The sequence below is a fragment of the Rhopilema esculentum genome, chromosome 12 (genome assembly GCF_057945365.1).
Source record: "Rhopilema esculentum isolate cy_ngs chromosome 12, ASM5794536v1, whole genome shotgun sequence".
Lineage (NCBI taxonomy): Eukaryota > Metazoa > Cnidaria > Scyphozoa > Rhizostomeae > Rhizostomatidae > Rhopilema > Rhopilema esculentum.
The window spans coordinates 10,831,873-10,854,027 of record NC_142826.1 but is presented as its reverse complement, the minus strand read 5'-3'; the positions used below and the strand labels follow the sequence as shown (position 1 = coordinate 10,854,027).

Below are 22,155 nucleotides of genomic sequence, written 5' to 3'. Positions count from 1 at the left end.
CACTCTTTGCAAGGATGATAAACTGAATTTACTCGTTGTAAGGCAAATACACAAAGTTCACTCTTTGTAAGGAATTCTCTCTACTTGAAGAAAAACGGCTTTGATCTTCGATAAGACGTGAAAACTGATCATTAAACGGCTGAAAATAATTTCTAATGTGCTAGGATATCTTGAAAAAGTTATTGCATTCAAAAAGTTTTCTCGTTCAATCGTCTTCCTGACACACGGGGGCACCAAATGTTAAATCACTACTTTGATTTAACATAAACGCGTGAGTTCTAAATAATAAGAAGAATTAACTTACGACCTTGAGCAGAAGAACTCGAATGAAGACACGTCTCGTCTAGAACAGCAAATGATTTCGACAGCAACTTTATTAATCTACAGCTTTCGGCGAGTCTCTCTAAAAACTACGCTACACGATATATATATGAATATCTAGGGGCAAAGGTTAAAATTAGGAAAATAATATGTCTTTACTAAATATGGTTAACAGAAATGTATTTAATGTTCCTGGCCAATCAGGGAAGCGATAGAAAAATATCTGATGCAATGTACATGAACCCGGCACAAAGTACAACGTGTGATCTGATGTCTGATGCAATACTGGTATGTAACCATCACGTGACATGCAGCAAAATCAATAATCGAACAAAACAACAGCAACAGCATAAAAGCGATTGTTTAAATGAACTGTCTATTTACAGCTCTATCGCGTTTAAGCTGGTGTTAAGCGTAAACTACATCAATGGATTTGTCCCACATCTTTCCAGTATTAAAGAGACTATGGTTAGAGAAAAGGGTATATACCCCCACCAAATATAGCAGAGAACCTTTAAAGATGATAAAACTGGCATCTTTGTAATTTTTCGTTGGTGCATGTAGTGGCGGACAGCTGGGAGGGGGGGGGGCGAGGGGGATCGACCGCCCCCAATACTTTAGAGGACAATGGTATTTTATTCCAAAACAATAGGAAATGTGACGTCATCTTATTAAAACAATAGGCTTGCCCCCCCATAATTGACCAAGTGTCCGCGCCTGGGTGCATGGTTTCCAGGTACGTACCATAAGCGACCTGTGGTTTGTGATTGGAGATGAAGAACGGGCCCCCTTAAGATCATTTTCTCCCGGCCCTTTTCCAGGAGCCACAACGCCTCTGGCAAGAAGAATAATCTATTTATGGTTTTTGATATCAAGATCGCTATCTCACTTAAGACAATTGATGATACAAGAGGTCGACCGATTACACTTTTGACAAGTCGTACGTTCATTTTTACCCTGGGTACAAGACTCACTTTACATAAAATAAGAGATAGAGTGAGTCTGGTACCCAGGGTAGTTCATTTTATGCATTTTATTTTGTTTTCGTCAATGGGATATGCGTTTGAAAATAACTTTTATTCGGAAGAATCTGGTGGAAATTTCGGCTAAACTTTACGGAATTGAAATTAAACATACAATTCACAAGCAGTTTTGATTTTGGTCATAAATTGTTTGATTGATTATTTAGTACTGGTAAAAAGGGTAAAAAGGATTTAAAGGGTAAAAAGGGAAAATGCAGATCACTTGCGAGCGAAGCGAGCAGAAAATTTGGCAATCACGCCCCTTACATTAGCTTAAAATTCCTTTTCAGAACGATTTCTTGGAGAAATTTCGACACGTTAAACTGTTGTCAATCCGACGAAAGCCCAAATTTTCCGACGACATCGTTGATAAGGGGGGGGGGGGGGGGCGAGCCCCCCAAAACCCACATAATTTCCGCCACTGGCGCCCTTGCACTGCCAAGGTCTCCACAAAAATGTCATTAGGGTCCGTGGTTACTTATACTTGTATAGTCAGTGGGCTTGCCGCCAGTGTTTCACACATGCTTTGTCAGCCAGCCAAACTACCTACTACGTAGTCCCTAATATAAATATGATGGATGGTTTTCATTGTAATTGATAATCTAACAATGCTTTCAGCCAGACCAGAACAAAACACCTCTCTGGGTGCTATGGCTTGCCCCCTTTGGGGCGTTAAGCGCGACATTCTCTTATCAACACAGCAGAACTTAGCGTTTCTAAGCTCGAATCAGATTTAATTCCTTCGTTGCATGACTCCAGTTAATCGTGAGTAAATTAATCGGATGATTCCGGAAGAAAAAAGTTTCTTACCTTGTGAAAAAGGAAACAATTTGTTCCTCATCGCTGTTTCGTTTGCTGGAAAATTTCATGCTAGCCATTACTAATGCCGTGTTATTTCAACTGCTCTTGCGACAGGACGACCAGCATTATTCAAAGATTTGCCTGTTTTGTTTGTTTTGTCAATTTACACAGCAAGAAAGGCAATTAAGTGCTCTCCGTTCTCTTGTTTATAAATTCTTTCCATTGTTTATTTGGTATTCTAATGATATCCGCTTTCATATTTCTGCTTCCACAACGAAAAGCTCCTTCGCAGATAAGCGGTAAAGGAGCAGAGGCACAAGGAAAACAACAATATGGCGGAGGAAGATAGGGGAGGGCAAGTTGCTTGTCAGGTTCCTTTTTTCGATCTTTGCATGGTTATACAGAAAATAGATGATAGTCAAGGAAAAGAAAAAAAGAAAGATATTTTCAAGAAATTTCTTCATCGGTGGAGGGAAGTACACATTAGAATTCACCGCGATATAAACAATAACAAGGTCATATAAGTTCATGTTTTTTTGGTACCCATTAGTTCATTTGATACATTTTATCTGCAATTAATAACGAATGTTTTATTCATATATAGATCATGTATTAAACAAATAAAGCTGAAAATAAATTCAACCGAAACTAAACGTTTGAATGCTAATAGCCATAGCGCAAACATGCTCATTTTTGCATTGTTATTTTCAGAAAATTAAATTATTATAAAAGCAATCAATTTAGAAAACAACAAGTAAGTGCTGGAAATTGAGATAAAAAATCTGAGGAAGAAAATATTTGAACAGAAAGTGCAGGGAAAAGATCTGTCTTTTTTGCTTGCAGCTCGAATCAACATAAAAAAGTTATTCACCATGGCATTTTTTTGTATTATTAAACAACAACTTTTCATATTTAAAGTTTTCATTGATATCATTTTAAAAATTATCATTGAATATGATTTGCATAAAAAAGCTAAGTTTAAATAAAATGGCTTTGACAAAAGCAAACATTTGAAAATACTAAAGCTTTTTGTCTGACACTCTTCAGAGTATAGAACTTCAGAACATAGATCAAAAACTTTACACTAGGAAATGTATATACTTAGTTGTGGTTCCAAATAGGCCAATCAGAAATGTGAGCACATAACTGTTAAGGTTGACCAATCAGTACGGCTTGCCTATTGAGAATGTTACCAATGGAGTCCTAAGGTGAAAACAAACTCCTTCTGTCTACACAGTACTGGTTTTTTCATGCTAATGTAGATAGATTCCAGAAATGCTACTAGATGGAACAACGATCAGGCTTTACCAATAATAGCCTGAAACATGTAGCCATTATAGTTTTTTGCACAATTTGGGGTTTTCCAATAAATGCTGCCTGATTGCAGAATTGCATGTTTTATTCATAATTTTAGATCTGCAAGACTGAGGTTGCTGTTCTCTTTGGGGATAGGTTTGTTTCTAATGCTGGAAGGGATGTGCTGTTCTATCCTATCCCCCAATCTTTGGGTTGTATGTCCTATGAACCAGAATCACACTGGCACGTAAACTCATAGATAACGGAACTTTTTTCGGTGGTAGGAGCGCAATCCTTTTGAATGGATGAAAGGGCCTTTTCAATGGATGGCGTTTTTTTATCTATGTTCTGACATTTTATACTCTGAAGAGCTTCAGACAAAAAGCTTTGGTATTCTCAAATGTTTGCTTTTATCATTGATTTTTGAACCACCAGAAGATTGCAAGCTAAGTTGAAAACATAAACATCTAAAAGATCTAAAATTAAGGAGAAAAAATGTGCATATTATGCCCAGGATAACATACTTAATAGTGCACAACTCTAGTTATGCCTGATACTCCTTTTAATAATGCTAAAAAGCATTGGTTGTTTAATAGCACATGAATATCACAAGACACCATAGGTTTTAGCTTAATGTAGCTGATTCATAAAAGTATTGCAGTCAGAAGTGAAGTTGTGCTTTCCTGCCCTTTTACAATGTTTTTGATTATGTTATTGTCTAATTGTATACTGAAACATACCTGAAAGTCTGATACCTGTGGATTTTATCCTAGAATGACACCTTCTTTCCCGCTATGCGCCTTTTTCTTCCATCTCTTGATAAGGAGCGACCTTCATATGGCATGAAAGAGGTAACAATTCAACAACTGAATTCACTTTTTGCTTGAAATTCAAATGCTTTTGCAAAATGTTTCTAGATTCTTGTATACTGTTTGTATACCTTGGGCTAGAATGGAAAATCAGCGACCCAAAGGCTTTTCTAGATATGTTTTATCTCATATATTACATTATCATTGAATCCCTTTTGGACCTGAGCCCTAGGGTTTTCATTCCTCCTGACACTTCTTGGGTTGTTGCTATATTTTCAAGAAATTAATTTATTGAGCTTTTAGAGCATTTCAATGTGAACAATTTGCATCCTGGTTGGCAGTAAAATAAGCCTTCCCTTTGTAACCACTGTTGAGTATGACATCATCAGACTAGTCCTTTGGGAAAGCCTAGCTGGAGAGTCTTTAGGTATGACCTGTTGATCTGCAAAACCATAAAAATTTAATACCTGATTATTTGGTAGGCAGCTATTACAGTAGTGAAAAGTAACAGGAAACAGTGACCAATTTCAGCGATTTTAGACTCAAACTGAATTGAAAGAAAATTGAGTTTACTGCCATGTGAACATTTGATAAACATTGACAAGCCTAATATCCCCTTCTTCCATCAATCTAAAAGTCTCCTCAATAATTGAAACCTAATATAAGATTGTTGCAACCACTGAGATATTTGAAAGCCCCACTGCCAGATAAAACTGATATATTTGCAATAAAAGAAACAGGGCAGAGAATGATGACAATGCATCAGACACAGATTTTTCAGGTAGCTACAGAGACCATTACACTGGATCCCAGGGCATCAAATAAGGGATATAGGACATTGGGTGTTGCGGGAGAGTGTGGAGGATGAGAGAAGGAGAGAAGATAGAAATGTGAGCTTGGTGTTGAGGTGTCAGAAGAAAATAGTGAGAATGACTTTTGGTAGAGAACAAAAGATCCATTCTTAAAAGATTATCTTTGATTGAAACTTTGTTTTCAAGTAGCTCATTTGGACAGTATTTGATAACCATATTATGAATTACTGCAAAAAGGGGGAACAACCCCTCTTGCCATTGATTTAAAAAAGGGTCATTTGGGGGCACTTTTTCTGGAGAATAATGCTTCATTTGTCTTTGACGTGGACTGGTTTGTTTAATACCTATGTCATCTAATCAAGTGTTATCTTGTCTTCAAGACAAAACTGGTCCCCTTTGTGAAAGTTTAATCTATCCCCTTAGAGGAATATATAACTGAACAAGAAAGCTGGTGGCAATGCCTACTTTCCATCTAAATATGATTGATATATGTGATATTCTGTCTTTTTATACCGGCTGAGAGCATTAACATTTTTATAGTAATGATTTTGGCACAAATGCTCGTTAAGTGATTCAGTCACTTCTTATGTATTTAACTAGCAATAGATTTTGTTTTTATCAATTTTAGGTGGTTCTGGCAAAGTATTATATAGATGTTTTGAACATCGCAAAAGAGAGCGACGATGCAAAGAAGTTGTTGAATTATAGAGCACCATCGTCTGCAAGACATGTATGTCGGTTCTTCCTAAATAAAACACTTTTTATTTGTGTTTAACTACCTCTGCACATCAATTTTTCACAACTCACATGTTCATAGTTGATGAAGGTATATTTTCTTAAGATTGTTGGGGTTTAAGCAGCAGAAGTTCTCTTGCAAGACCGGGCTAACATTTTTACCCATTTACCATTTTTGATAATATACCCATTTCTTTATCTTAGATTGCTGGTGACTTTGCATCCGTTGCATATCTTGTCTTGAAAGACAGGTGCCCACAACATGGCAGGTCTGTGACCAATTAAAATATATTTAATCATATGAAAACTTAAGCAATTGATAGATAGCATATGATGTTATCAATCTAATCCCTTACTAGAATCCTGCGTATAATGTGCCTGCAACACATTGGTTCACTCGTGAAGATTTGCTTGGGTAGCTAAATTTAAATTATGATGTCATTCATGTAAGAACGAGTCCATGTGAGTTGTCAAGACGCGGCTTTATGTTGGTTTAAAAGTTTATCTCGAAAAACAGACTTTTTTTGCATATGAAAGGAAAAAAATAGGCCACTCAAACATGAAACTCATGAGATGAGTTTCACGAGTTTCAACCCAATGCCTGTAGATATTATTTCAACTTTAAAAATGTTCATATTTCTGTTAATTTTTTGAAATGACCATGCCTGTAGAATGGTTGAAAAAGATGAATCTACTTAGGTACAAAAGCATACAGACGCATGTGTCTCCAGGCAGAGGTTTATTCTGTTTACACTTTAGACATTTGATTATTGTTAGTTTTTGCTGACTTTTATTCGTTATTTTATTGAATCCAAAATTTGTTTTCTGAATCTAATATGTTGTAAATCGTATCTGACTTAATGCCATTAATTTTTTCTGCATTGGTTGAATTTGTTTATTACTTAGTGTGTTTGTGAATATATTTGCATTTGATTTTAAGCATTCGGTGAAAAAATTGTTTTTGCTAAAATCCTTATGAAGAGTGTAGCTAATTAACACTTCATTGCTTCTTCCTTTTGGCAGCCTCACAGTTTCTGATGTCAATGCCTGCCTTGATGCAATGGCTTTAGCTAATGTGGAGAAAAAGCGTGACGTACTAAAAGCTCAGATTTGCAAGCTGATAAGAAACACCAGTGCTATAGAACAGGTTTATGATTGAGATTTAAATAACTTGTGAACTGTAATTTAATTTTTTTCCTATTTAACCAATTCTCGGGACTTTGGAAAATACTTCCTTTGGGATTTAATCATATGCAAATCTAACAATCCTTAAGTATATTGGCTTTGAAAAAAGCAAACATTTTACAACATATTGGCTAAAAGCTTTCTCGTCTGACACTCCTCAGAGCATAAAACGTCAGAATAAGGGTCCCAAAGAACACAATGAAAAATATATACCTAGTTGTGGATCGAAATAGGCCAATCAGAAAAACGCAAGCCCAAGACCGGTATAGTTGACCAATCAGTGCCGCGTGCCTAAAGAAAGATCACAATCTGGGTTGTCTAAAAGATGTTGACCGATGGCAGAATCACTTGTTTTAACAGTGTTTCTAGACCTACAAGATCGAGGAGGCTGTTCTCTTCGAGGGACAGTTTTGTTTCTCATGTTGGAAGGAACATGCTGTTTTATCCTATCCCCCAACCTTTGGGTTGTGCGTCCTACGTAGCCAGAATCACACTGGCAAGTAAATTCATAAATAACGAAACTTTTTTGGTTGGTAGGAACGCGATCCTTTTGAATGGATGGAAGGGCTTTCGTAGTGCTGTAAAAATACGAGGACTGACAGCAAAGAAACATTTTGTGATGACTTGCCTAGTCTGACTCTCGAATCGCAAGGAAGTATTACCAATCCATGGTAGTTTCAAATCCTAGAGTATATGTTTTACAAAATAAAAAGATTTGGCCAAAAGTGCATGCTTATAGTGCTGTTTTATCTGTTCTTTTTGCAGAAATGGCTGATCAGAATGATTCTTAAAGTACGTATGTTTCTGTATATTAGAAATATAAATGTCTTAACAAACTGTTTTTTTAGAAAAGGTTATTGCTTGGGTCTTGACACAATTTTTAATTCTATCGCGTGAGGTAGAAAACATCACGTCCAAAAACCTTTAGTAGGAACGAATGCCCTTTCATTTCCTTGACAAGACTTGTCTTTGGTTTAAATTGTATCATTAAGTCTTTTAGAAAGACTTAAAATACAATGCAAACGATAGCCTCTTTTTTATCGTACCTTCTTTTATTCTATCGTATGGGGTTTTAGAGCCATTGGGGCTTGTTTACATGTAATTACTGCGTCAGTCAGAAGGGAATGTAGAGATGGCGTTGAAATGCCGGCAGCTTTGCACTTCTTTCGTTCTTAATGAAAAAGAATTGTTTGTAATAGCGCTTGTTAGGTTTCAGAATTGTTATTTAAATAAATGTCTCTTGCAGTGTTTTTTGCCGAATATGCCGCGCTATGTGTAAAATAAGCAAATTCTGTTTCAACAGGCAAAGTAAGCAAATTCCATAAATTGATGCTTAATTAATCTTCTGACAGAAACGATGTCTCTGTAATGAAATGGAAGTAGTGTATAAAGCCCAAATATTTCTGACACTAGATCCAATGACACACTAGGTTTCACCTTGGCATTTGTGATGCCTTTAATTGAGTCTCATCTCACTATTATTTTATCTGAATATAAATTGTTTGCCTTTTCCACTTTGTTCACAGGAATTGAAAATCGGTCTGAGCGAAAATTCGATTTTCTCTGTCTTCCATCCTGATGCAGCAGAACTGTTTAATGTCTGCAGCAGCTTATCAAAGGTTTGATTATTTCACTTTGAGGCTGCCTTGCTAGTTTGGGTTTCATTTGGCTAATATTCATTTGTTCCTTTTATATATTTTAGCCAACGTCATGCTAAATCCACACAATCTACCCTGGCCATCTTTCACCGGTCGTTTTGTTGAAGCTTCTGTTTTCGCATATTGTTTTGATGCATGCTTTTTAGACCCCTAATTTGCTGTTTGAATAATACAGCATTACTTTGTTTTGCATACCAAGTTTTGTATGACATCATCAATTTCTTTTTGTAGGTCTGTTCAGATTTACGAGACCCGAATTCTACATTGAGTGAAGTGGAAATCGAGCTGTTTTCTCCATTTAGGCCAATGCTTGGTCAAAGATCTTCATTCCAAGAGGTGTCATATTGTTCTTAAAAATATTCTTTGTAGTTTCTATTGTTAGCACTTGACTGGGTCGTGTTCCGGACGGAATCTACATTCTTTATCGTCAGTCTTTTAATCTGAAAATGTTCAGAAATGCACGTATCATTTTTTTTATGATTAAAAAGGAGTTTTTTTAATTCTATTTTTGTCTCGTTCAAAATCTAAACGCGCGAAGATTTATGAAATGTATTGTTATGTTTTTCCAATCATGCATTAAACATCTGTAGGGTCGCATAATATTTTCCAGTTTTGCCATTATAAAATCTATGTTTTTGTTTTAGGTGGAAAAAATTATGAAGTACAAGCCTTTCTTAATTGAAACAAAAGTTGACGGAGAAAGGATTCAACTGCACAAGAAAGGAGATGAGTATCGATACTTCTCAAGAGGGTGTGTTGATAAAATAAATATTTTATTAGACAATGGTTTTGAGAGTAATAGAGTAATGGTACTTGAGTGTAAGAGATCTCGGTACCTTGACTAGGTTGTAAATAATACGGTAAGCTATGTAAATATGGAAAATTCTCCAGTGATCGCATTAAACTTTGAGTTTGGCAGTATAGCAAGACCTAAGCAAAAGTTTTCTGTAGCTTTTACGGTATATGTACAATGTGTGGAAATGCTGCAACATGCTTGCAATTTTGACTCTTTGTACTGTTAAATGTGTCTTTCGATATATGGTAACAGTTTTCAGTATATGGTAGTATCTGATCTCCTAGATGCCACGACTACACTGAATCTTTTGGGAAGACAGTCTTCCGGGGAACTTTGACGCCTCATCTCTCTTTTGCTTTTCCCTCGTAAGTATTTGGTCTTTTTTCTCTCAGTATCTTCTCCCGGTTTTCCCTAGATGAATTTTATCTCGATCTGAGACTGTTTTGCCAGGCCTGCTAGTCTCGTTCTCTGCTACATAGAGCCCTTTTTTCGCATCTGCTTTGAAATAGTTAGAAGCCATTTGACTATTTGAAGCAATTTAAATTTTCTGTATAATTTCATAGGTGTTTGTATTTCCAATAATGAAAACAAGGCCAGTTTGCAAACCCGATGATATCAATTACTGACTAAATTTAAAGAATGCGGGAAAAGTCAGTGGATTGAAGCTTTTGTTTTGAAATTGAGGCCATCAAATTTAACATTTAAGAAAAAGCACATAAGGAAACTCCAGTACACATCTATCTTTCTGTTGGTAAAAGTTGACAAAAATTATCTTATTATGAAAAAAATATGTCTTTAAAATGAATTGGTTTGCAGTCAAGTGAGATCTAATTAAAATTGAAGTGAAAATTGTACACCATGCATTTAAAAAGCGTCAAATATATAGTTATTTGCTGAAAATTGTGTTGTTAATTTAGTTTCTTACATACCAATTGCTTTTCTCCTTTTTAGCTCTTAGCAAATGATGGTTCTAGTAGCATTGGTTTTTTAAATTGTTTTTCTTAGTTTACTTTCATACCGTTTCGCTTTGTTGTAGTAGATTAAGGGCCATTTTGGCACAACCATCTATTTTGAAGAAAGAGACCAGATCTAGTACAGTAAAACTAACCAATCAAATTGATGAAAAACTTTAAGCTTTCACAGCTAATGGGGATGACACCTTTAGACCATAATACTTATCGGGTTTTCTTGAGTTTTCTTGGATTGTTCTCCCCGCGAAATAAGGTCGACATTAACCTAACGCAACTGGCTTGAATTGATCTTTATATTTCAGCGATTTTCTTTGCCCATTGAGTGACACCAAATTATGCTCACGACTTTCGCAACTTACGTGACATAAAATTTCAGTGCCTCAAGTAAAAGAACGGTGAAACAGCAACAAATTATGATAACACATACAACTAACGTTAATAGAATGAATGGAGAAGAGAGACTGGAATATTTTACCTTTTCGTATTTCATATTCTCATAACGAAGGTTCTAAGAGGTCGTAGTTTATTGCTGTGCATTTCAAAGCTTGCGTTTCTGAATCTAGATGAGTCTAGGATAAAAGCGCTACAATTGAATCTAATGAAATTAAGACACAGTTGTTTTGTTTACCAAGGAACATAAAGACGTTGATATTGGATGGAGAAATGACAGCTTATGATCCAAATTCTGGTTTGTTTATGTAAGTAGACACGGTAAATTGAACTCAAATCTTATCTTTTTCAAAGTTACTAGAATTCCACTGGATGCTATAATCTATGAGTTAAACTTTGTAATTTACGTGCTAACTTCTTTAATGTATGGATATCCTTGTTTGGAGGCTCAGCAACAGGGTTCTTGTTTTATAGTAGCATCGTTATTACTGGCGAATAAATGTTAATTGCAATTTTGCTTCTAAAACATGTTGAAAGGATACTACTAACAATATTGAGGTGTTTCTATGATAACATCACAATTATATCTTCAACTCTCCGTTTGTTTTCCCTTTTTTTATTTAGTCTGGGTTGGAAAAATTGAAGCAATTAACGAAGTTTTGATGTTATTTGTGCTGACGTGTTGCTCTGATGCTTCTTTTTTACCAATTACAGTCCAAAAGGCGGGAACGTAGATGTCAAAGCTGAAGTATTAGATGGTCAGTAACGCTTTAATGCCTACTGATTGCTTATATGTTGATATATTGGTCTTCTTTTTCCAAAGTTGCTTTACAATAGATAAAAAAACGGGGCATGAATTTATATTTTCTGCCATACCGAATTCCTGTGCTTTATGTAAAACACAAAGGTGTGTCTTGTAGAATTGATACGTAGCATTTTTCGTCTTTTTAAGGTGTTCATCCGTGCTTTGTTGTCTTTGACATCTTATTGCTGAACGACGAGAAGCTTACCAACTTGCCTCTGCAACAAAGGGTGGAAAAACTGAAAGGGCAAGTTAATCTTGTTTTCTTTGAAAATTTAACTGAATCTAACATCAGATAACTTTATTGTTAGTACCCGAACACCAAACGTTATTGTGACCAGACTACTTGAAATCCTCATTGACTCTTTCCGATCCTTCAGCGATGTGTAAAAGTTATCAGTGACTTTCTGAACGAGATTATGGTAAATTGTCTTATTATGACTTTTGGAACCTTGCGAAATCTAGCATTGATGTTGGAAAGAAATGCGATCAAATTCTTCTCTTCATGTTTAGAGGAAAATTTCAGTGAATATATACAATATAGTAGACAATGAAATTCAGATCATCATTGATGTATTTTTCTAAAAGTTAGGCCATTTATTTACTCCTTATAAGTAAGGGGGCGTAGTTGCATAATTATTGCGTGTTTATCACTAGAATAATAAAGCCAGTACCAGGAAGACTTCAAATCATCGAAAGAAAAACAGCATCTAAAAAGTCAGTATCAACTACACAAGATAAAAAACAAATTTTCTTTTTTAATAGCCATTTTATAAAGATGTTGAATCAAGACTTGCTACTTGTTGGGCATATTTAATTTCGAGTAGATTTCCAGCTTCGTAGCTTAGACGTTGCGTGTTTGTAGAGAGTTTTCCATTACTCTATACAGAGGTTGATTTAGATGCATGGGTCATGACAAACTTTGTATGGGTCTGTTTTGAGGCTCAATTAATATTCACTTTGCAAGTAATATTTTTCATTGATATGTTGTGTTTTCAATTTATAAATGTCTGCAGGTATGCTCATATTTTTTAACTGCGACGATTTTCTTAACTTGTTTTGCAGAGAGGAAGTTATTAATGCGTTAAATGATGCAATCGATAAAAGAGAGGAAGGAATCGTAATTAAGGATCCAGAATCTATCTATAAACCGAGTAAAAGAAAAGGTAGAAATTAATAAACTACTTTTCCGTATGCTGTACATGCTTGATTTAAGAAATGTTTATGAGTACTTGGAAGTCTATCGAATTGAACATTGATGGAGTCAATCGATGCCTTTATAAGCTGTACGACTCCGATTGTGTTAGAACGTTTATGAGGCATTTTTATATGATGATGAATATTTTGTTGCTGACTCTTAGGTTATTTCAGAATTTTCACCATATTGCAGAGTGCCAGTTTTAATGGGTAGTTGCTTTTTGAAGGTGGTTCTCAAACTTTTTGAAAATGTCAAACTATTTCTTTGCTGCTTTTGTTCAAGGAAAAGAATATATCATCTGTTTTGAAGTATTTTCGCAGCATATCCGAAACTAAATTGAATTTCTTGAAAACTCAGAATATCCTTCATAGCAAGAATTCTCACTAGGACAAAAGAAGATAACCACCTTTCAGACTTAATTACTGTAGATTCCATAATTTATCGTAGGAAGTGGTTGGCTGAAAATCAAACCAGACTACATCGATTCATTAAGTGATCAGGTACAGATTTTCACCTTTGGACATGGCTTATCACTCCAATTGAGTCTTTTCATGTAGTAAATCAGGGAGTTTTGCGTTTGAGTTTATGGCCTTTGGGGACATACCTGCTGCCTTAAAAATACTCACGTTTTCCAGGCACTCCTTTCTCTTGAAAGAAAGTTTGTTTTTTTCCAAGTATATTTTGTAGTATTTTTGTGATCAAATTATATTTTAAAAAAGGCCTTCAATTGAATCTAGTATGAAGAATAAGATGTGATTTGAGGAAGTAGTAGATGTGATTTGAGGAAGTAGTAGATGTGATGAAAGTACTTGAAATGGTTACCACTATATCCTACATCAATGTTGTAATATTGGACTTATCAAATTCTGCAATGGGCTTCGTCAAAACCTCGGTAGAGGAGGAAGGTTTTTCTAAAAAGGGAAGCTGTGAAATGTGTATTATGGATGGAAGGAAAGGGGATATTTATTAAAGATGGTCTCTATTATTAAATTTAGTGAGCTAATCTGCGGCGTTTCTGGTGCATTCTAACTGTTAAGCCTAAAATTTCTGTTTTAGTTGGATGTGCTGATAGTCGGTGGTTACTATGGAGTTGGGGTGAGTGGGTTTATCTTCTAGGCTGTCACTTTTTAGGACAAAATCATAATTTGATATCTCTCAGTTGAATTACCATCATTTTGGCATTGTCTCTTCTTAATGCAAGCTGCAGTTGTACCACATTTGTGCCATTTTAGTGGCGCAGCTTTTTATGTTAGCATGTTTCTCTTTGGCATCTATGAAATTTTCGTTATCCCGACATAGTTTGCGTTTAGCATTGTTGAAGACATTATTGATGGCGACATTGTTGACATCACTAAGTATCTTAACTGTGAGTCACTGATGACATCGTTAATAATGCCATAGTTATATGATAGATGCATTTTCTTTTGACATCGTTGCTGGCATCGTTAATGACACCACTGATGACGTCTTTGGTGACACCGTTGAGGACGCCTTTGATGACATCATTAATGGCGTATTTAAATGCCACCATTGATGACGTCTTTGGTGATGTAGTGACTCTACTTAGGCCTGTTTATATTAATTTTTCCTTCCCATTAATTCCTTCATATTCTCACATTGCAGCACAGGCATCTTCTACGTCACTCTCATATGAAACATTTGCTAATCCCTATTGTTTACTTGATCTTTGCCATGCTATTTAATTTACTCACCACCTTTACTCGCTCTTCCTATCTTTTGTTCGTGTTAATTTTTGATATTCGTTTTTGTATATTAAAGTATGTTAATTTATAAGCAATCTTAGTTCAGTTCAGATCAAAGCTATTCAGGCAACATACTGTCTCTCTCAGGCACCGCGGAGCGTTGGGAAAAGTGGGGGGTCTAAAAGAAGTGGGGGGGGGGGGCTAAAACCGTATAAACAGAGGCTTTGCTGGTAGTTTGATACTTAATATTTGGCATTTTTTGCAAAAAGTGGGGCTAAAGCCCCCCCCCCCTGTTCTGCGGTGCCTGGTCTCTCTCACTGGCTTCGTGTTCTCTCCACGTAAAAGAAGACTCGCTGGGTTTGGAAATGAAACGTAATCAATGGATGGATTTGATAGTTAACGAACGGCATCAACGAATAACACAACAATGCGCAATTCTCGTTACACTAAAGTGTTACAATTGATGACGTATTTGATTTGATCTTAGCGTCGTGGTGGAATGGTTTCCCATTTCCTGTGTGCTATAGCTGTTCCTCCGCAGCAACCAAATGAATATCCATCAGTGTTCCACTCATTTTGTAAGGTAAACCTTTCTCAAATGTATCTGTTTTTCCCGCAGTTTTTCAGCTATTACCTAAATATGCAATCAGAAATGCTATTTCATTCGATTTATTATCAACACAAAATTTTCTATTATCGTTTAAATTTTTGCATAGTCTAATGCTAAGCCGATTATTATGATGTAGACATGATGGCAGTGAGCTTTACTTTTAGGTTGGGTCAGGATACAGTTTGAAGGAGCTCAAAGAGCTGTGTGATGCCCTTGAGCCTCATTGGAAGACTTTCGACCCTAAAATGCCTCCCAGTAGCATCATTTTTGCTCCAGGATTGAAGGTAATAGTTAGCTTTAAGGAATATTCTATTCGTTTACATTTGATTTACGATTGTTCTATGTATTTTACATTAAAGGTAATTAGATGTTTATCCATATCCATGCATAAGTGGAGAACGAAGTCCTATAAACCGTTCCCTCGTTCCACGCTCTGTGACTTTGAATACCGCCAACATGCGCATGATTTTATAAAAATATTTGTTTGTGTGAGGCATATCATCTGAATGTGATTTTATAAGTTATTTTGATTACACTTGGAGCTCGAGCTTTTAATAGTATATATATGAATGGTATGTATGGTCTGCTAAATAAATATATAGGGTTATAAAGCTTTAAAGTCAACTAGAGCCCTATAGGTAATACAATATCTCAATACACTTTGTAAAGATAATGTATGGAATGAAGTCCAATCATTTTGAATTTAAGGAAAAACCCGATGTTTGGATAGAGCCTTCGAAGTCTAAAATCGTACAACTAAAGGCAGCGGAAATAACAGAGAGTGAAAAGTACAAATGCAAGTGTACCCTGAGGTTTCCACGTGTCGATACCATTCGCGATGACAAACATTGGTACGATTGCATGGATTTGGATGAGTTGAGTAGACTGAGGGAGGTCAGTCAAGAATGTTTTATTCATTTTGAAAGAATTATTTTAATGATTTGCTATCGTTCAATGTTTTAAGATTGTCTTCTACAGCAAACATGTTCGTGGAAGGTTTAAAATGATGAATTTTGGTTCATGCCAAATAGACGTTTCTGCATTTTATTTGCTTGAAGAAATTATCTTGTCGGTTGTATCAATTCTTGATCAATGATGCAAGGTTATTTGTTTATCACTTCTCTATACTATTTTAGCAATGGCAGTGTCGTCTGTTGTTTGGTCTTTCCAATGAATTGAAATCATGCTGATTGTCTCTGTAGATTTCTGGAGGATATCTTACAAATAAACAAGTTACTGACGATGGTACAGAAGAACCAGTTAAAAAGAAGAAAAGAACTGTTACCAAATTAGAGCAACCAAGGAGGATAGCTGGGCATTTCAAGGGAGCTGACGTGAGCTCAATAAAAGAGGTGATAGGTGTCTGCAAGTCAAATAATTATGCACACTGGTCTACCTTGATACAAGCAACCCCAGTTTGAACACAATACGTTACCATTTACTTCAAAGAGTTTCTTTACTGTTGAGAACCTAAGGACTGTCCTGAAATAAATGTTTATGCCCTCCTATTTTAGAATTCTGGAAAGTGCCTTTTTAACGATTCCAGATAAAAATGTAATTCGACAGCAAATCTTGCTTGATTTGTGTTACACTCCCATTGGCCTTTCGTACTAAACTACGTCTCCAATCTGTCTTTTTTATTTATTTTAGGCTTTATTTTGATAATCATTCGGGGAAAGAACCAGAGCTTCAAAAAGTGTAAAGATAGCTTTCAGAGTTTCCAAAAACACTGATCTCACTACAATGCAATTACTGTACCAACGAAATCTATAAATTGAGCTGATTTAAGATGACATGATCATTTTTTTAGGTTTATCACATTTCTGTCTTCTGGATCCCTAGGGTCACCTGTAAAACATGCTTCCTCGAAGTTTTGTTTAATTGGCGCTTTCTTGTCAAGATCTAGGTTGATGCTTCAGAGAAACCAAAACCTATATTCGGATATTGCAAAGATACGAAAACATATTTTCTGTGGAACTTTTTAGCGCAATACTTAAATCTGGCAGTTTGTTTTCTTTCATATAACAAGTTCCCAGAAAGGAATCTATATGTCACAGCTAAGGGCCTGCGTCCCCAGTAAGATCTTGATGGCTACGTTTTTGGCTGGAGAGTGCATTTTACAGCATCGTTTTTTCAGCATTGGCATTATATTGGCATATTTTAGTACCTTTAATTAGCTGGGGAATTCTATTTTAAAACGGTCTCCCAAAGGAAGAAAGCTTATTTTATAAACTGAAGCAGGGCCAGGATTGGCTTGCATTACCCGCGGAAATATTTCTGTGTGTGAAAACATTTCATATAATTTTTCTTATAATTTAGTTTTAATTGACATTTATCCATTTTCTAGGTCTCAAATCTTTTCGAAGACCACGAATTTTGTGTGATGAATGGATCATCAGAGCATAGTAAACATGATTTGGAAAAAAGAATAGCAGAGGTGGGTGACGAAATCGAAAAACAGTATTTTAATATCAATAGCATTATTTAGTTGAGCTAGCCTTTGTCTAGGGATCTGCTTCAGTCGTAAAATGCGAAGTATTATGGCTTTGTTTCCTTAAAACCTTGATTTTGCTTGTCCTCCCCATGAAAATGAACTGTCTCCAAATACCTGTGAGCCAATTGTTTTAAATTGTTTAATGATGATAATTGAAACAGTACTTTTATGTTTTGACTGAGCAAGTTGAGGCCTCGTCTGTGGTTACAATGCAGCATGGTTGTGTTGCATTTTTATCAGATTACGTTCAGGCAGCCAACCTGTTGCACCTGCCATCGCTCTGGTGTGTTCTTGGTATCTTATCGTTTTGTTACGTTTCAAATATCCCTAATTGTTGGTAACTGCATTTGCTGATTGTCTGGCTCTTTTCTATTTATAGCCAACGATTTGAGGTGATTAAGACGCATTCAGGATTCGAGAACTGTAGAGCACATGAAACAAGCATGATAAAAATCAGCTATTTCTGATCTCATCAGCGTTCTCACTGCTCTATAACGAGGCTCTTTTTCGAACTACTTCATCCGGTTGTTTTTCCAGCCTGAAATTTTCGTTAACATAAAAAAAATTATTCATCGAAAAGCCCTTTTAATGCCTGATATAACTGCATTTTGTGCTCACTTTGTGTTGAAGTATAAATGTTAGCTTAATTTTCTTACGCTTTAAATTAAGGTTGAAAGATCTGTTTGTTTTTTAAGCATGGTGGAAAATTTGTTCAAAATGCAGGCAAGGACACTAACTGTGTCATAGCTGAAAAAGTCAACGTGCGTGTTAAAAATATAATCAGGTACTATGATATTGTCTTTGCTTGTTGTCTTTGGTGTAACTTGGGATAACGGTTTGGCTGTACATGTTTCTTTCATACATTTCCGCCATCCAACGTCTTTGATGTATGAAGAAGCGTTGCAGTTACAGTTTGTTTCATTGCAAGTCTCAGAATTAAATCTTCTTCAATCTCAATGCACGATTCTGTATCTTGAAAAATGCAGTGTCTTTTGCTGTGTAGTAACTTTGCTGAATATGCGATATTCTTTTAAACAGAATCACCGTTTCAGCATTAAAATTATTCAAATCATTCAAATAATGCTCTTTTCTATTTTCAGCTTAGGAAGGCACGACGTTGTTTCTGTTTCCTGGCTGGTCGCGTGTCTTGTAAGTTGTTTGTCGTCAAGACAAATATTTTTTGTACATGTTGTAGAGTCAATTTATAAATGCTCCGGGAATTTTCTGTATAGCAATTGCAAGCGATCTACGATATTTTAACACAACTATTGCATCGGTTGATTTATATCAAAAGTTTGTAAAAATGATGAATATGAACGATTAAAACTCTTTTCACAGAATAAAGGCAAAGTTCTGGCGTACAAACCTAATGAAATGATTTTTACTTCTGAAAAGACAAAGAAAATATTCTCTCTTGAATATGACGAATTTGGAGATAGTTACACGAAAGAGATTGATGCTAAAAATTTGCAAGAAATATTTAGAAACATGGAAAGCAAGGTATATTTTCTGCAATGTAACGTTCTTGAGAAAGTTTTTCCTAGAAACAGCAAACCTTTCACAATGACACGCTTTCAATATCATATAGCATTGTGCATGGCTTCATTTTTACGTATCAGTTGGAAAATTTGTAGAACGAAAGAAGGACACCAAGATAGTAGCAGATTTCTTAAAATTGTAAAAGGTAAATTGTATGTTTTTGTTTTTCTGCTATGGATTATAGATAGAGGACCGTCAAGAGGCAATTTTCGAGCCATGGCAAGAATTTACAAGCATTTAGAATCTTTAATGAGTGAATAATTTCTTCTTTATTGAAAAAAAATGAATTAAGGTAGTCCAATGTTTTAATTCATCAACCTTTATTATACTTTAGGACAGGGTCCGTTCAACAGCTGAAGAAGTAGCAGAAATCGAGTTCCGTTATTTCCCCAACGATTCCCCTTACGGCATATTTCGTGGATGCAGGTAAGCTTCGTCATTTTGGCACCAATTTCATCATCAAGGGCCTGGTTAGGCCTTTCGATCTAATCTCAATTTTAGTTTTGCAGCCTTAAATCCTATCTTTGAATGTTCTATTTTTTATGCTTGGCGCTGGAATTTTCAAATTTTATTGCATCAAGAAAATATTGTTTGTAAAATCGGCCTCTTGTTGAGTTTTCCTTTCTTCTATTGTAGATCATTTTTCGATAAATGGGCAGATCCTGGTTGTCCAAATGAAGTGAGAATTTTTTCGTTTGCTCGTTTGTCGGCCCAATTTTTTGCTTGTCAGCCCAATTTTTTGCTTGTCCGCACACTTTTTTGATTGTTTGCTTGCTTGCTTGCTCGAGCGCCCGTCCGACCGCTTGCTTTCTTGTTTCAAATACTGCTTGCACCATTATTAAAACAGCAATTGTCTTCAAATCATTACTGACTGGCTATTGTTAGGTACTTTTTGTCTCTTAGACTGCATCTAGAGGTAGGTTTTGCAATGTCCACCTGTCTTCTGATTCTCCCATCCATTGTGACTACTCCGCCCGTTCACACCACTTTCAGACTTTTAAGCCTTGACTGACAAATAACCGGCGACCCCCTCTACTCCAAGTTTGTCAGTGCAAAGACTCGAACGGTGAATCCTGAGATTTGAAGTCCTGTACTGCTACCATCGTTTTGAATGACTATGCTATAGCTGACATCTCATCAAAGTAGCTTTGAAGCAGACTATCCGGCTCTGTTTGCATAAAAAGAAGATAAAGAGCACTTAAAAAGATGTGCATTCAGTAACAGATGACCAAGCATTACACGAATGTAAACATGACTGGTTGCTTCATCATTGTAGTCATCTACCTCCTGGCAGATCTTCTGTCTCTCTTATTGACAATTTAAGTCGACACACCTTCTGATAGAATCACTTTAAATTCTTCTCCTTTTAAGATGATAAATACTTCGTCTTATAGGGAGATATGGCAGTTGACCTCGATCTCCCAGCACTTGACTTTCGCTTCCATGGAGGAGACGTGATGAATCAATTTAGTCCAGGGACTACACACGTCATTGTAAGTAAAAGGTGAGTCGCTCAGTTTTCTCGCTTGTTGCAAGTGTAAAAGGGAAATTTGTTGTTGTTGTTGCTGCTACTCCGGCTTTACCTCAAAGTTAAGCAGTAAAATGCTTGAATCGGCAGCCTACGAAATGAGGTGAAATCTGAAGTTAGAATATGATCAGTCACAGAGTTACCTTGCTGGTTTGACAGCCGATAACAAGTCCAAGAATTAGCCTACTTAGATAATATTTTCTAACCATAAACAAATTAGCAGTTCATGATCATGATTTATTAATGGATGATCATCATTTTTATATGTCATTTTTCCTTTTTGTTTTAGCGATCTTTCAAGGCTGCCCGTATTTAGACAGAGAATCAGAAATATGACTAAAAAGCCACATATCGTTACAGAGGACTGGATCCAAAGCTGTATAGAAAAATTTCAGAAAATTGATGAGAAGCATTTTGAGCCTTTGTGATGCCTTGTTTATGGAAAAACTGACGTAAAATTCTGGATAACAGAAGCAACAGGCCGAACTGAGATTGACCTAAAGCTTTCTACATTTTAAGTGAAGTTATACCTGTATAATGTTGTCTGATACCTATTTTAATCTATCCAATTGTACAATAGTCCATGTAATAGTCTTCAGAACTCACTGGACGGCAGTAAATTGGATAGAAATATTGTTGGGATTGTTTAGAAATCTTCGTCAGTTGAAATGATGGCAAGAATCAGTCCTCCACTGTCAAAATAGTGGGCTACATCGAATTATTACGGTAAGCTGTAGTATTTCGAAGAATGTTTAAAATTTTAATAGGTGAAGAAAAGTTATGAAATCAAAGCTGTTTTTATTGGGGTTATTCATCTTCTTTGTTTTTTTTTCTATGTACTCTTGTAGTATACTAGTCATCCAATCTAGTTTTGTATTCAATATGATTATAAAATGATATGGAATAGGTAGCCACTTTTATCAATTAAGCGAATGTAAGTCCAACGAGTAAAAATGATAAAATTTCAAAGAAAACCTACATTGTGTTTTCTTTTTGTGTTTTTGTGTTTTTTTGAATCAACGGGTTTTTTCTCCAAGTGCTCGTTTTGTAAAAGATTTGCCTTATTAGATTGGTAGGGAAAAGCATATTTCTTCGTTTTCATCTGGAGTTTTGTTAAGATTTGCAGTTTTGTTGAAAAACAATTTTGAATTCCAGTTGTAGTTTTACAATTAAGGTTTCGCAATAGCAAAATTAAGTTTTTTTTATTGTTTAACGACTTCTTGAATTTAGAAGCAAGGAACCACAAACAGCAACCCTATTTAAATATTAATGAGGTTGTTTCACTATATCTGTTGATAAAAACTCATTAGGGATATGGAATGATTGCATTGAAAGAAACAGCACAATGTCGATAACACATCGAAATATATTGCCTTGTTCTTCAACCAATTTGTTCTTCAATCTCTTTTGATGAATTCAACATCTTTATGATCTCAAAAATCAAATTTATTTTATTAGCTGAATAGATTCCAGTTTGTGCTGTAT

At 35.7% G+C, this 22,155-nt stretch overlaps 1 protein-coding gene across 1 annotated transcript; it reads left to right on the top strand.

Moving 5' to 3' along the window:
* Positions 1–1,924: 1,924 nt before the first annotated feature.
* LOC135681630 (DNA ligase 4) lies at positions 1,925–21,650 on the top strand. The gene is made up of 29 exons (XM_089111684.1): positions 1,925–2,659; positions 4,214–4,291; positions 5,690–5,791; positions 6,001–6,065; positions 6,820–6,943; positions 7,747–7,773; positions 8,508–8,600; positions 8,871–8,975; positions 9,284–9,390; positions 9,720–9,800; positions 11,039–11,104; positions 11,511–11,554; positions 11,749–11,845; positions 12,256–12,315; positions 12,664–12,764; positions 13,244–13,296; positions 13,853–13,891; positions 14,987–15,082; positions 15,274–15,393; positions 15,818–16,003; positions 16,312–16,461; positions 17,457–17,546; positions 18,299–18,387; positions 18,704–18,752; positions 18,942–19,103; positions 19,477–19,568; positions 19,779–19,821; positions 20,537–20,646; positions 20,960–21,650. Exons 1-29 carry the CDS (start codon positions 2,477–2,479, stop codon positions 21,096–21,098), a joined length of 2,751 nt encoding a protein of 916 aa, XP_088967810.1. The 5' UTR covers positions 1,925–2,476; the 3' UTR covers positions 21,099–21,650.
* Positions 21,651–22,155: the final 505 nt, after the last annotated feature.

Bases quoted from the DNA above. Each gene is read 5' to 3' on its own strand.
- LOC135681630 (XM_089111684.1), top strand. From the start codon at position 2,477: ATGGCGGAGGAAGATAGGGGAGGGCAAGTTGCTTGTCAGGTTCCTTTT. The intron at 7,774-8,507 runs GTACGTATGTTT...CTTTGTTCACAG, and splicing joins TGATCAGAATGATTCTTAAA to GAATTGAAAATCGGTCTGAG. The intron at 8,601-8,870 runs GTTTGATTATTT...TTCTTTTTGTAG, and splicing joins TCTGCAGCAGCTTATCAAAG to GTCTGTTCAGATTTACGAGA.